At 40.5% G+C, this 16,257-nt stretch overlaps 1 protein-coding gene across 3 annotated transcripts in view; it reads right to left on the reverse strand.

Moving 5' to 3' along the window:
• Positions 1–16,257, reverse strand: part of INO80 (INO80 complex ATPase subunit) — a 140,116-nt gene that overhangs the window by 9,613 nt on the left and 114,246 nt on the right. For all 3 annotated transcript variants that reach the window (XM_059372556.1, XM_059372555.1, XM_059372554.1), the window contains exons 28-29: positions 14,371–14,465; positions 6,669–6,741 (exon numbers count right to left, since the gene is read on the reverse strand). In XM_059372556.1, the coding sequence (XP_059228539.1) occupies positions 6,669–6,741; positions 14,371–14,465 (168 nt within the window). The remainder of the gene's footprint in view (positions 1–6,668; positions 6,742–14,370; positions 14,466–16,257) is intronic.

Genomic DNA, 16,257 nt, shown 5'->3' on the forward strand with positions numbered 1-16,257 from the left:
CCACAAGTGATCCTACAGCCAAGACTCCTGGGTCCTCAGCCCTGAGGCTACTATTCAATACAGGAGACTTCCTGAAAGAAAGCCAGTTCCAAATGGTCCTCATGTGTCCTCATCCATATTCAAGCAAGTCACCAAATCTAGCCACTGCTTCTTCAGAACGAACCTCTCGTTTTTACAGTCCCATTGTCCCTATTCTGAACTGGGACCTTATCACCTACACCTGGATCGCTGCCACTGTCAGACCAGCAGGCTTTCAAGAGTTCAGTTTCTCTTTTTTTTAAGTCTACTTTGGGTACCACTCTAGCCCACTCTATTTCCCTGCCAGTTACGCAGTAACACACCAAGCCCAAACTCCCCTTAACAATCAGGTCCTGCTATACTAAGCCAACTTCATTTCTATTCTTTTCTAAAATAAACATGTCCCTTCCTTTCTGTTAGAGAGGTCTCTTCAGTGCTCCTCACTTATGACTGTCTGCACCACTTTTTGCTTAAGCTTTTTTTCTGACCTATAGACCTTCAATTCTTCTCTATTGGTCCTTTAAGGTCTGATTCAAGCTTCCCACGTTCAAGAAGGCCTCCCTGATTTTTCCTGACTGTAACAATGTCCCTTTTCCTATTCCTCATGGATTTCTACTAGCAATAATAATGGTGAAAATATGTTCAGCACTTACAATGTATCTGGCAATAGTGTGCATACATGGGTCACTAAATTTTCACACAAACCTTGTGTGTTTCCTTTATCAATCAGAAAGAGACTGGCCTGAGTCCTAACAGGCTCCTTCCACAACCTGCACTATTAACAATACCTTGCATTGCCTATCCTGGCCCAAGTTCTCACTTAATCACTATCTTCTATGGGTGTCCAATTATTCCATGTGTATTATTTAAAAAATCTCTCTATCTAGTCATATTGTAGGACAGAGAGCATCCATCAGTGTAAAGAAGAATGCCACAAATACTAGTCAATTAATACTAGAATCTCTAAGGGGACCGATCAACACTAGACCAAGCCTAAAAATGTAAACTGAGTGATTTACTCCGAAGTAATTTATTTGTTCTCTCATTTAAAATTGGACACAATTCTGCCATTCTCTGCAGAATTCAGACTTTGAGTGAAGATGGACAAAAGGCATCAGCATTTTCAACACTATTGCCTACAATAGGAAAACCCCCACTGGCTCTTTCTGGAAGCTGTGCTTGAGTCTGGCGCCTTAGACCACTCGGCCATCCTGACACTGCCACTGGCTCTTTCTGATGCTGCATCTTTTGTCTTGCTTTTACATGAGGTATAATCCCACAATTTTTAGCATCAGTCAGAATCCTCAGGAAGAAAATTACTAACTGCCTGACAAAGAAAAGAAAATCATTGTGAAAACTTACTGCTATCCACAGTGTCCACAGACCTAGGATTTTGAAGCACACAATGCTTACATTTGTAAAGGAGCAGAGCAAACCTGATGACAGGATATTTTGGAGATTCAACAGGATATGCAAAATTATAGAAAATCTACTTTAAACTTTCAGAGAGAACAAGGATGAGAAGACAGAGTTAATGTAATGGAGGCCTCTGATTGGATAGGGGAGAAACACTACTTGCTCAACACATATAAAATGACTATTACTGGGGCGCCTGGGTGGCTCAGTGGGTTAAGCCGCTGCCTTCGGCTCAGGTCATGATCTCAGGGTCCTGGGAGCCTGCTTCCCTCTCTCTCTCTGCCTGCCTCTCCGACTACTTGTGATTTCTCTCTGTCAAATAATAAATAAAATCTTTTAAAAAAAATAAAAATAAAATGACTATTACTGGAAAATGACAGTTGATGTCTCATCTAAAAGATAGTACCCTTAGTTAGTTACCTAAGCCTGAGGCAATGGTGCAGCAGGAATTTGTAATGGGAAGTTCTATATTATGAATCATTTCATAGGTGCTTTCTTAACATTCACATTTTTTCCTGGAAGTCTCAGTGGCAACCAGATCTGATTCAACTTAGGTTTTTTGAGCTCATAAAAGGTAAAAAAAAATTAAAGCTAAAGGGAGAGGTTGGCAATTTAACTTCAAAGTAACTCCCACATTTAGTGACTAATTATCATTTATTTATTTTTTATTTATTTTTATTTTTTTTTTAAAGATTTTATTTATTTATCAGAGAGAGAGAGGGGGAGAGAGCGCGCACAGGCAGACAGAATGGCAGACAGAGGCAGAGGGAGAAGCAGGCTCCCTGCTGAGCAAGGAGCCCGATGTGGGGCTCCATCCCAGGACGCTGGGATCATGACCTGAGCCGAAGACAGTTGCTTAACCAACTGAGCCACCCAGGCGTCCCGACTAATTATCATTTAAATGGGTTAAAAGAGGTGGGGAATTTGGGAGGACTTGAATAAAATAAGATTTTCTTAAGAAAAATACTTATCAGGAAAAAGTATGAAGTATCCACAAGCTAGGTAAGTTAAAACAAGAACGGGAGAACTAAAAGAACTAAAACAAGAAGGGGAGAACTAAAAACTAAACCAGATAGAAGGTTTCCCCACAGTGGGAAAGTGAGGATACCTAGATTCGGTATTCAGGTTTATGGAGCTCAGTGAGACATTCTAGAGAAAAACAACTAACAATTAAAGGATAAGAACAACTAACTTAGCCAGTAAAGAGGAAAGCAAATCAATGGATGGCCACAAAGCATGGCCCAGCAATGACTAAGTGGAAATGTATTAAGAGAGAGCACCTCCGTGAAGCTGTATATGCCAAGCCGGACGGCATGAGGGGAGAGGGAGGTGACAGCTGAGGAGGGGTGGAGGCACTGGCTTTATAGGTCAATGAGAGGGAGTTGCAGGGAATGAGGGAGTGAAATAGAAAACAGGAACATTTTGAGAGGAACTCGGAAAAGTTGGGCCAATGCTTGGAGGGTGAAACTCTCACCCAAGAGAATCGGTGGGAGCTCAGCATTGGGAAGGCCGAAAGCTCTCTGTCCCATATTGTCTCATGGGACATAGAAGAATCTTCACATTGCCACCAAGAGAGAAAAGCTCCTCCTTCTTTCTCTACATGTGAGCATTTAAAACAGGTCTGACCCAAGAACAAAACAAACATGGGGCACCTGGGTGGCTCAGTGGGTTAAAGCCTCTGCCTTCGGCTCAGGTCATGATTCCAGGGTCCTGGGATGGAGCCCCACTTCGGGCTTTCTGCTCAGCGGGGAGCCTGCTTTACCCCCTCTCTCTGCCTGCCTCTCTACCTGCTTGTGATCTCTGTCAAATAAATAAATAAAATCTTAAAAAAAAAAAGAACAAAACAAACAGCGCAGTTTATAACAACCCCTCACTAAAGACAGACAAATGCAAAGAGATCCCTACTTTAGGAAAAATATACAAAGAACAAAACAATAAGGGGCCATTAATCACATGCTAAAATCTTGTTTTTAACTAAGAGAGTGGGCCAGAGTCCCACTGTTTACAAAATACACGTTTATATATGCATTTTCAATCATAAGACATTAAGTTTTTCCTGACATCTTAGGCTGACTAACCTCTTCCTTGTCCATAAATGGTTCTGGGGAATCTTCCAAAGCTAAATAAATCTTAGGACAAAGGAAGAATGCCAGGCAAGCAGTTAAGCCTATTGTTTCTCTAATCTCTCTCTCTCTCTCTCTCTCTCTCACACACACACACACACATACTGACTTCACACAAAGCATAACCTAGAAATTCATTTCAATCTTGAGGAACATTTTACTGAGAAGTATTCCAGGAGGTTCTGATTTACAAGTAGGTCCCCAAAGCCTTCCCCTCAAAATTAAATGTAAATTACTTTGGAACTAGGAACTCAGAACATTCAGAGCCCTTTCTCTCTAGTTCCTAGGATGAAAAGGGAATTCCTACCTCTACTCCTCTAGGGATGGGTTCAGCCTACTTTGTTTCTCTGTGGCTGGCAGGAGCTCCTAACCTCACAGGGCAAATTATGTGAATACTGGAAGCATAAAGCAGGATTTCCTTGCTCAAATCTGTTTTTTTCTTGACTATGCAAATAAATGACTAGAAGAACTATCCTGTCCCTTTTTAAAGATTTATTGATTTGCAAAAGAGAAAAAGCGTGCAAATGAGCTGGGGGGGGGGGCAGAGGGAGACAAGCAGACCACACTGCCCACCAGTGAGCAGACCCTGAGATCATGACCTGAGCCAAAATCAAGTTTAACTGACTGAGCCACCCAGGTGCTCCAATAACTACTTAAGAAACCACAGACCAAACCTGAGACAGGCAAGCTGAGATGCGTTTTAATTACATGAACTTATACTTTCTACTGAACTCCAGACCCTGCTGCCTGGGTGACCTCGCCCTTCAATGTTTGCTAAGAATCTTGAACTGAATACACCCCAAACCAAACTCTCAATTTCCCCTCTCAAACCCGTTCCTCCCAGCATCTTCCCTTTAATTGGTAATTGATGTCTCCATCATGCCAGGTGCCTAAGTCTAACATCTTGGGAGTTTTCTTTGACACCTCCTACATATCCCACATCCAACGTAGCAACAAACTCTACAGCCCGTGCCTCCAAAACACATGGCAATTCCTATTATTTCCGCCTGCCTCCAGCTTCTACACCTGTCCAAGTCACCATCACGTAGTGTCTAACTCTTACCTGAACTTCCTGCTTTTACCTTTCTCCTTGTAGATCTTCCCACACTATTCCCCAAAACCAGAGGGATACATTTAAAACTCAAGCCACATCAAGTTACCGCTCTGTTCAAATGCTTCCAGGGGCCTCCCATCTCAAAAGTCTTACAAGCCCATGAAGCCTTCCACGATCTGCTTCACAACACTTATCTGGCAGCCTCTCCTGCTCATCCGTTCTGTTTCACCTACAAACGGCTGCTCACTGTGGTCCGATCACGCCAAGCATGTTCTCGCCACAGGGCTTTGCACTTATCTCTTCTGCACGGAATGCTCTTCCTTCTGCCAGATACATGCTTGGCTTGCTTTCTTACTTTCTTTAGATCTTGGCTCAAGTGTCACCTTATCAGAGAAGCTACACCAGCACACATAAAACAACCATCCCCAATCATGAATGGTATCTTGAAGAATAAATAGAAGTTTACCAGGTGGAAAAGGTGCTGAGCAAAGAGTTCGTGCAGCAGTGTAATACAGTATGGTACATCCAAGCACAAAAAGTCAATCATTACTTCTGGAACATAAATTTGGAGAAGGGGTCTGGCAGTTAGACTGAAAAGGATAAAAGCCACAAAATAAAGGGCACCGTGTGCCATGTAAAGGAGCTTATCCTTTGTCTTGTAAGATGATGAAGACTCCCTGAGAGTTTGAGGCAAACTCAGCAGCAAGGGTAACAAAGAAGGGTGTAAGTAAACCAAGAGAATTAATATGGGGCTGGGGGCTGAGACTGGACTCCGAAAGATTCACTAGGAGAAAGTGGTGACTCCTGTACTCACATTGAGATTATGACTAAGTTAGGACAGTATGGAATGCTTAAAAAAATAGAGCTGAGAACCAAGGAGTAAAGAGAAAGCCAAATTTCTGCTCTCTGATGTCACATCAAGTGAGCCACCACGTCAGAGAACCCACAACATAGCAACCACCAATGACAGCCTTCCCTTAAGATGACCGAAGCTGATGATGGGTACGTTAGATCTAGCATCGATCCAGTGACACTTCCAGCAGTTCTTAGGCCCTGGAGTCTTGTCCAAACCTGGTTAACTGGCTGATGAGCTTTACGTGCCAAGGAAGGTACAGCTGAATTCTGTATATTCTACTTAGTGATGTTACAGAATCTGCTTCTTTCTTGAGGTCGGGTAGCCCTACAGTATAGTAGTTAATAAGGAGAGAGAGTGGACATAGCCTAGGGGTGCAGATTAGGGAACATGGGCTCTAGTTCTAGCTCTGTAGCTTGTGAGTCTATTCATACCTCTTCTCCCCCTTCTACCTCATTTCTCTATGACTCTACAGGGTTTGCATTCTCCTCCTGTTTCTGGGAATTTTCATGCTCTATATTTCAAAAAGCACCACCACAGTAGCCACATAAAATGACATTTTTAGAGCCATTACATGCTACAAAACAATTTCATATGCATTTTTATGTCTCAAGGTTACTGAAATTGTTATTAAATATATTTGAACACTGGGAAAAATTCTGAGATTCAAAAGGAATGTTCTTTTCCACTTCAGTCAACTGAAGTATTCTTCCAAGGAGGCTGGGTATGAAAGGATAAATAATTTTGATACAATGTCTTCATTTTTAAAATTAACAATTTCATTGTGAAGTTTGGGATAAAAAAAAATGAGTTTTTCCCATGGTGGAATAATGCATAAAAGCAATAAAACAATAATTTCTGATTTGTTCAGTTATAGCTCCTAAAAACAAATTGTTAACCCAGCCAGATTATTTAAATCTGTTTATTCACTGAGATACTCCAAGTGTTTAGAACAATATTGGACACATAGTTGGCATTCACTAAAAATTTGTTGAATGAATGTGTAAGAAACCTATTCACACAGAATGGACAGCAAAGTCCAGAAGGAAAGCTAAAATGTCCTAGTTCCAGCCAAAATGCAACTATTATCTTTTAACATAATGGGGCAAAGAAATAAAAAGTGTGACCCAAAGTAAAGGGTAATGCCAACTGAACAACATATTTAAAACCTGCATATCTGGTATGTTGTGCTCTTATTACTCACTGTATCTGCAGCAGTGAGATTGATACCAAGTCCTCCAGCTCGTGTGCTTAGCAGGAACACAAAGATGTCATTCCTGTAGAAAAGGGAAGAAGATATGTTAAGAGGGAATACTGCAAGAGAAAGAAAGCATGTGGCAATAGACAGGGATCTCTGAAAACAGAGTGGTGTCCAGAACTGGAAAGGGTTACCCAGGCCTGATCCACATTTCCTGACATACTGTACCAAGGTGCTCTGATGTTAAAATGAAATCATGGTTGTCATCTTTTAATGTGCAGATATACTTCTGCTGCCTACTAATACTGATGGACTGATAGGTGGTATAATTATAAATATGTAGCAAACCTCAACAGAAAAACATGTGATCATGGAAGTAGCTACATAATAGTCGTAGTTCAAACAAGTCAAACCATTTGAAGTTCACAAAGAGGGTACAAAAACCAGTATTCCTTGGCGCTTCCCCCAGGAATCATGACTACCAATAATGTGGAAACTAACGATTTTAATTCTCAAAGCACTCATTTTCAGAAGAATAAAATCAGTCCCAGAAAAATGACCCTGAGGTCAGGACTAAGAACCAGGTCATGGCTTCAACATATTAAGCTGAATTTAGGATCAATCTATGAAGACTTAAAGTACTTTTTAAAAGGGGTGCCTGGGTAGTTCAGTGGGTTAAGCTGCTGCCTTTGGCTCAGATTATGGTCTCAGGGTCCTGGGATTGAGCCCCACACTGGGCTCTCTGCTCGACTGGGAGCCTGCTTCCCTTTCTCCCTACTTGTGATCTTTCTCTCTCTCTCTCTGTCAAAAAAATAAATAAAATCTTAAAAAAAAAAAAGAAAGAAAGTACTTTTTTTTTTTTTTTTTAAAGATTTTATTTATTTATTTGACAGACAGAGATCACAAGTAGGCAGAGAGGCAGGCAGAGAGAGAGGAGGAAGCAGGCTCCCTGCCGAGCAGAGAGCCCGATGCGGGACTCGATCCCAGGACCTGAGATCATGACCTGAGCCGAAGGCAGCGGCCCAACCCACTGAGCCACCCAGGCGCCCCAAGAAAGTACTTTTTAATGAATGGCAACATAGGCCCCATGATTGGATACAGTTGCCTCAAGTTTCTCTTGACATCCCTTGTCCTTTTAAAGAAACCCAGAATTACAAGAAAACCAGTAGGTACCACTGTCACTCATTCAGACAACAAATATTTACTGAATACCTTCTAGGAATAGGGCCCAGGCCAGATCACAGTTAGGAGCCTTGGACCACAAGATTTATCTAAGATTTATCTATGTACACACACACACGACTAGGGGCTCAGTTTGAACCCAATTCTTGCATATTTTTAAAGATTCTCTTGCATTTTTTTTTTTTTAAGGGCAAAGTGAAGTGAAAGTTTATTAAATGAAGGTGAGAACATAAAGGAAAGAAAAAAGCGCCCAAGAGTGAGTGGGCTTCCAAGTGGATTGACACTGAGGGTTTTCACGAACAATCTTTTTTTTTTTTTTACTTTGGAATACGGCAAAGGCAGTCCTTCTTCTTCTTCTTTTTTTTTTTAATAAATAAACATATATTTTTATGCCCAGGGGTGATTCTCTTGCATTTTTATATTCCTGCCACCCAAGGTTATTTTCCAGAACATTTCAGAGAGAAAGGAACTGCAGTATACCAGTGAGCAAACTTCAGTCCTTCAAATCAAGCTGCTAATCCCTTTTCTCATGATTAAAATGAGGAATACAACGAGAAATTCATTTAGACCAGTGTTATTCAAATTGCAGGTCACACCTCTTACTGGCCATGAACTCAGTTCAGTAGATCTGAACAACATTAAAGAAAAAAGAAAGGAATAGAACAGATTAGAAAATACAGGGGAACCTGGCTGACTTAGTCGGAAGAGCATTATGACTCAAGTTTCAGATACGGCATAGAGGTATTAAGAGGTACTAAATTCCAGTGTAAAATGAATTTTATTTATCCCTTGATGCTTTTCTTCCTTGGTAAAAAGTCATTTGACTGAAGGTCTGTTTCCTGGACTATAAAATGAGGATGCTCTGAATACAGCTGAAGTGACTAAGCAATGACACATCAACAGTAAACATGAGTATCAGGAAAGGAACTATTTTGAAACTAGCATCCTGGTTAATCACGAAGCTGTGCTGGTCCTAGAGAAATCAGTCCATTATTTGCATTTAGTTACATACAAGATTCCTAGAGGCAGAATGATAACAATGCATGCCTGTTATAAGGCCAGATTCCAAAAGCTCTATACTCTACTCTCACTGAAGTTCTACTAGTTTTTTGTTTCTTTTTTTTTTAAGATTTAATTTATTTATTTGAGAGAGAGAGAATGAGAGAGAGCACATGAGAGGGCAGAAGGGTCAGAGGGAGAAGCAGACTCCCCTGCAGAGCAGGGAGCCCAATGCAGAACTTGATCCTGGGACTCCAGGATCATGACCCGAGGTGAAGGCAGCCGCTTAAACGAACTGGGCCACTCATATGCCACTGAAGTTCTACTAGTTTATCCTTGAATTTTATCATCAAGTTTAATGTTTCATAACTTTACTTATTTAGATTATAAAATGTCCCCATTTATAGTTAATACATAGAGGCAAAACCAAAAAGTTAAAAGGCACATGCTAGTTTGCAAACACATTTTCCTATAGATATGAGATGACGTAAATGGAAGCTTGATACCTCATAGCCCAGAAGAGCGTATCTAACCACAGTGAGGCTGCAAATAAAAACTGACTGAGCTTCCCATGGCTACACTAATCTCCACAGAAAAATTTTTCCCTCTTTGACCCTGAGAAGACGGTCCCTCCCCATACTTCTCTCTCCTGCTTTGGTGGATACAGAAGCAGCAGTCAGAGGCTTCTCTCCCATATCTGTGCGAGAGCTGATGGAGCCACCCAATGGCTGGAACTCTTGGGAATTCCTAAAGAAGTCCAGAGTCTGAGCAAGAGGTAGGGGCAGGGGAAGGAGATGAGACAGGGAGGGAGGTAGAAAGCAGTTGGGAACTACAATAATAAGGAAGGGTAAAGCAGGGGTGTCTGGATGGCTCAGTAGGTTAAGGGTCTGACTGTTGATCTCAGCTCAGGTCTTGATCTCAGGGTCTCAAGTTCAAGCCCCATGTTGGGCTCCACACTGGATGTGGTATCTACTTAAAAAAAAAGCAAGGTAGGAACACCGGGGTGGCTCAGTCACTTAAGCATCTACCTTCAGCTCAGGTCATGATCCCAGAGTCCTGGGATTGAGTCCTAAATCAGGCTTCTTGCTCAGTGGGGAACCTGCTTCTCTCTTTCCCTCTGCCTGCTTGTGCCCTCTAGCTCTGTCAAGTAAATAAATAAAATCTAAAAAAAAAAAAAAAAAAAAAAAAAGGGTAGAGGCAGAAAGATGGGTCATTTCCATAGTCTGGACAGCCAGAGATAAATCCCCAGATATGGAAAAATAAGGATTATGGAAACCTCACATTGTTAAAATAAATTACTATCCATCCTAGAACACACTGCTGGATCATTTATAAACAAAAACATCTAAATCAAACTGCTGAGAAGTTCCTTTCAACTTAATTAATCTAGTACTGATAATGTGAATTACTGTTTTGGGGGCTCTGCCTAAAAGGAAGAAAACAGGATCCCTGAAGGCAACAGGATGGTTTGGGTGCCCTCTAGGGGGCTGGAAACGAATTTCAACTCAGGGTTTCTGTTGAACAGGCCTCCAAGAGCAGGCTTCTGGGTGGTCTGTGAAGGAGTTTATGAAATCACGTAGAATAGACATGCTTAGGTCTTCTCACTCTTATTCTTGTTTAATGACCCACTGAGGCCACTATGCACCAAAATGTCCAAATAGTCCTGGGCATGTAGCCTAACCAAATGCAGTGAAGACTTGCTCAATGACTGAAAGAGAGCCAGAATGCTGGAACACTCTAAGAAAAATCAATGCTACACTCACTTTTTCTTACGTTTTCCAAAGGGATCAGATGATGTGTGTGTGTGTGTTAGAGAGAGAGAGAGAGAGAGAGAGGGATCCATTTGGTAAATGGCATTGGTAGTAAGAAGGGAAGTGAAGGCTGAGGCACTCCAGAGCAAAGACCTTGTGAATGGCTTCTAGGATCATGCACTAATCACATGTTCTGAATGTTGCCCAGTCAGGACATCCTGGCCAAACAGTCTTTGGTCTCAGTCAGACTTTTTCCTGGAAGGATCCCTCATAAATAAATCTTGTATGAAGGGAATGTAAATTGCTTTTTATAGGAGTTCTTGTTTACTCTGGCTGACCTTTGAGCCACAGGGCTCTCCAGTTGAAACCACCTTTTTTTCTTTTTGATGTCTTTTCATTATAATAATGAAAATATTTGGCAAGCCATGCTTTTTTGTTTTCAAAAACACCTGTCTTTTCTCTATATTGGGCTACATCAGTCACTCAAATTTAGAAGTTGAGAACTTCCCATTTGGAGGGGTCTTCCAGGGAAGCATCTTATAAGCACAGGCACAGTTCAGACCCTATATATGAGAAGAGATTATGTCCTACTCCTAATTCCAACTCTAGTCAACTACCTCATCATGTAGGCAGGGAAGGATACATTAGTTTGTTTTTCTCATTTTGCCTAATATTAGACACATGTGTTAAAATGATGGCTACTCAAATACTGAATCTCAATAAGTATCATTTCCTCCCTCTGGAAGCTTAAGTAAGGCTTCCCAAGAAAGCTGTGTAAAAACAAGTATTTATGAAGCAGATTTAGTATAATTTAATGGTGAAAATACCCTTCTTTTAGAGCTAAGCTTTTCAAAACTATTGTGCGACACTGGGATTGCCCAAACAAATGTTCCACAAATTACATGGACAGTTTCAGAAGTAATAAATTAGATACATCTACTAGTCGCTTCCACTAAAAGATCACTATAAAATATACTGAGCCTGGGATCTCATGTCCACTGGGTCAGCTAGAAGAAGAGCTGTACCTCTATGATTCAGAAGATCGAATTATAACAAATCAACATACTACAGCTCTGGTCAGACTCTAAATTGGCAGAATTTTCTACAGGGTAATGCGACAATTTGAAAAGTCTTAAATATTCAAATCCCTTCACTCAGTAATTTTCTTTGTCTGAATCTATTAAGAAAACTAAAATGCTGACAAAGCTTTGTAAACAAAGATAGTCACTCTAACAACAGAAATATGGTATAAATATCCAGTGTAATGGAGTATTAGTCATTAAAAATGATTACAAAGACTTTTTAAACGATATGTGAAGATGTTTAATATATAATGTTAAGTGGAAGAAATCAGGACAAGCAATCATATCCACAATATGGTATCAACATGTAAATACAACCACATACATATTAAAGACCAGAGGGATATACCTAAGAGTTGAAGCTCTTAGGTTGGAGTAGGCAAGGAAAAAGTAAAATATGTTTCATTTGATTTCAGAATCAAGAAAAGACTAAGATCAGCTGGTCAAAAAATTTTTCTTGGGGGAACATAACAATATGATGGGGTTATAGGGAGGCACTACCGTTGCAACCTCCTGGCATAGTCGAAAATCTGGACATAACTTCTGATTCTCCAAAAACTTAACTACTAACAGCCTACTGCTGACTAGAAGCCTCACTAATAATACAAGCAGTTGATTAACACATACTTTGTATGTTATGTGTATTTTATATTATAATGTTACAATAAAGTGAACTAGAGAAAAGTTATTAAGAAAAGCATAAGGAAGGGGTGCCTGGGTGGCTCAGTGGTTTAAAGTCTCTGCCTTCAGCTCGGGTCATGATCCCAGGGTCCTGGGATTGAGCTCCGCATCGGGCTCTCTGCTCAGCAGGGAGCCTACTTCCTCCTCTCTCTGCCTGCCTCTCTGCCTACTTGTGATCTCTGCCTGTCAAATAAATAAATAAAAAATCTTACAAAAAAAGAGAAAAGCATAAGGAAGAGAAAATACATTTATAGTACTGTTTTATATTTATCAGTAAAAAATCCATGATATAAGTGGACGAGCTGTGCAGTTCAAAACCATGTTGTTTGGAGGTCAACTGTATTATGCTTATACATGTCTCAATCAATTTAAGAATCTGCCAATAGCTTCTGTTAGGTGAGAAGCTAGGTTAGGCCGTCAGCACAGTTGCTCCTAGGTAACCAAGTGGAATAGGCTCAAAGCAGATCGTCCCTGTCCATTGTTGGTCAAATAACCACTTGAAATCAGATGTATAGGGACGCCTGGGTGGCTCAGTTGGTTGGATGACTGCCTTCGGCTCAGGTCATGATCCCGGAATCCCGGGATCAAGTCCCACATCGGGCTCCCAGTTCCATGGGGAGTCTGCTTCTCCCTCTGACCTTCTCCTCGCTCATGCTCTCTCTCACTGTCTCTCTCTCAAATAAATAAATAAAATCTTTAAAAATAAAAAAAAGAAATCAGATGTATATCTTCAATTTAGAAGTTATGGGCTATAGGAGTAAAAGACTAAACCGAAACACGGGTTATCTCCTTACTTGTGCTTCATTATAAAGCATGCAATAGCAAAAAATATCAATCAGAGGGCACTCTATGTGGAGCCATGAATGTATTTTAGGCTAAACTGTTTTATATCTGAAGTAAACCTTGCTTTAAAACTGAAATGAAAGAAATGAACAACTGTGGCCTAAATACAAATGACTAAGTGCTTAATTTTCTTCCCAAGAATTCAAAACTTAAATACTAACCACCTACACAATTAAAGTCCAAAATCCAGAACTGTTGAGATTTACAGAACATTAAGATCTGCTCTATTCTTCAGTTATCCAGGTCTAAGTTCAGGAGCCCTGTTACCAGCTAGTGGAGCTTGGCTTTCTCCTTGGAGGGAACAGTAACCAGACTCTGCTTATTATAATGAGAACCTGCACTTAGGATAATTATGACTCCGTAAGCCACCAGCATCCAGCAGGCGGTACTTGAAATTTCATAGGCTCATTATCAGGTGGGAGAAGTACTGTAACTGAGAGCCGCCAGCTGAACAGATTGGGCATCACGGCGATTTGTCATACTGTACTGTATTACTACTACAGTGCTAGAGGGAAAACAGGAAAAAGGAAGGTATTTTCTTTAAACTTATACAAAAGAGGTAAGGAAAACAAACTAAAAATCAACTATAAGTCAATATCCAGAGACAGCCACTGTTAACATTTAGAAATACAGCCTTGTGGATTTCTTTCTACACATATATTATCCACATAAAGGAGGATCTTGATTCATACAGAGAAATCATTTCTTTTATTGCCCAAATAAAAGGGTAGCTAATTCGGTAAGAAGACATGTATTTTTTTTTTTTTAAAGATTTTATTTATTTATCTGACAGACAGAGATCACAAGTAGGCAGAGAGGTAGGCAGAGAGAAAGGGGGAGGCGGGCTCCCAGAGAGCCCAAAGCGGGGCTCAATCCCAGGACCCTGAAATCATGACCTGAGCCAAAGGCAGAGGCTTAACCCACTGAGCCACCCAGGTGCCCCAGAAGGCACATTTTGAATTCAAAAATTATTAAGTATTTGTTCTCTCTCTCTCTCTCTCCCACACACACATTGATCTGAACCAATAAAAGCCGATTTAGCTACCTCTTAAAATGACTATATCGTGACTGCTTAAAAGTATGAGGGATGCTGAGATCTCTTTTAAACTCATCATCTTAAGCACTAAAGGAAAATTAAATGAGAATTTTTATAATTTCTATTATTGTTACCTGTTCTGAAAATCAGCAACCATGTCCCGCCTCTCTGAGATCTTGGATGAGCCATCGAGCCTCATGTAGGTATGCTTCCTGTAAACCATGTATTCCTGCCAATCAGAGTAAACAGAAATCAGATGTAAACTGCTGTGTTCTAATTCCCACAACATCTACCCACCTTCTACTTCATCCTTACTGGGGCAAGTCATTATATCCAGAACAAGAAGAAAGTAATCTCAAAAGTATGAGAACTTAACTTGCAAATGAATTCACTGCCTGTATGTGAAAACTGAAGGTATCATGAAGACTACAGCCACCCTCAATTTCAACTTGGAAACTAATCGTACTCCTGCAGATTTCAGTAGGTTTCATGAAAATAAACCAACAAAATAAAATGAAATTTCGTAACAAAAATGGCCTTTCAGTCAGTGACCAGATGTTTCTCACAGCTATGGAATATCTAGTTCTCTTTCCATAAGGAACTTGCTCTAGTGTTTTGCTCCCCAAAGCACGCATCATTGTTAAGGGAAGCCTAAGCATCAGAGTGAACAGAAGATGAGGTAATCTTCCATGGCAGAGCATGTTCTAGACTTCACCTGTAAGAGGAATTACAACTTTTAATAATGGAGAAGAAACTTCAAGAGATGCAAGGGAGAGAACATAATGCCATCTTTAGAAGCTGCAATTCCTCTTACAAATGATGTCCAAATGAGCACTGATTTCCTCTTTCTTACCCCCGACTATATGGATTACACTTCAAAAAGTCCATTTGTAGAGGAACCATTATCAAAAACTCAACATAGCTGCTTATTTATAAGAAACACCATGAAACAATTATTTCAGTTCTAAAATAACTTTTTCTTATTGAAAAAGACTAGTTATTTCTACATTTGGGAGATGTCTGTGTTAATTCTCTATGGTCAGACGTTCATTTGTTGCAATATTTTCTTATTATACCTGGTTGGGTGTCTCAGCACACAAGGTTGCTACAGCTGGGTATGGCTGGTACAGTGCGTGTGGCAGCCTACTCTCAGAGCAAGTTAGTACCCAAACTCCTTTAATGGCTTGGCAGAGGTCTCTGGCTAGGGTATGTATGAGGACAGGCTGGTGACAAAGTAGACAAGCTCACTGAGGAACACATCTTCATTGTGGTTTGTATATATTTTTACTATTTCTTTCTTTCTCCAGTGGCTCTCTAAGGGCTTTGATAATCAAAGAGGAGTAGAACATATTCAAAGAAGAGTTTCAAGTTCATATTTAGTGGGACAGCCCTATAATGGCACTGGATTAATGGCAGAAGAGTAGGGGTATTTTACATAAGGAAGGATTCAGGGAAAAAGGTGAAAAATGAGAGCATGACGATAGTCTTGAAAGGCTCACTATAGCTTGGCAGTTAATCCAATCAGGAGATGCTGCCATCCAGAACAACCAAATAACTAGATTATACACAGAGACAGCCACTGGTTGGACTTCTACCACAAGGTGGGCTTTCTGCAACAAGCACTCTTGCCTTCTGAACCAGAATTTCTAACCACAGTGAGAGCATTGATGAAGGAATCTTCTTATAGATCTTTCTGTTGATATCACTTGTATGTCAAGGTCAGCATGACACCAGAGGTATTAATCCTAGACCATAGTCAAAGCAATGCTGATTGCAGAGAGCCTGTTACTGAGGCAACAGAAGTGAATCTTTTCCGTTTACTGCTTTAAGCCTTTGCTCTTCCACCCAGGGGAGCAGTGGGATTTCAGAAGGCTTAGATGAGTTTAGATCTGATTTCAGTAAATAGCTTCAAAACAACAAGTAAATGGACATGGAAAAAGCAGCTAAAAGCAGAATAGAGGAATGTCTACACCCTCACTCCACAGAAAAACAGCTAAAAAATGAATGCAGAGATTAAAAAA

The sequence above is a fragment of the Mustela nigripes genome, chromosome 13, assembly GCF_022355385.1.
Source record: "Mustela nigripes isolate SB6536 chromosome 13, MUSNIG.SB6536, whole genome shotgun sequence".
Taxonomy (NCBI): domain Eukaryota; kingdom Metazoa; phylum Chordata; class Mammalia; order Carnivora; family Mustelidae; genus Mustela; species Mustela nigripes.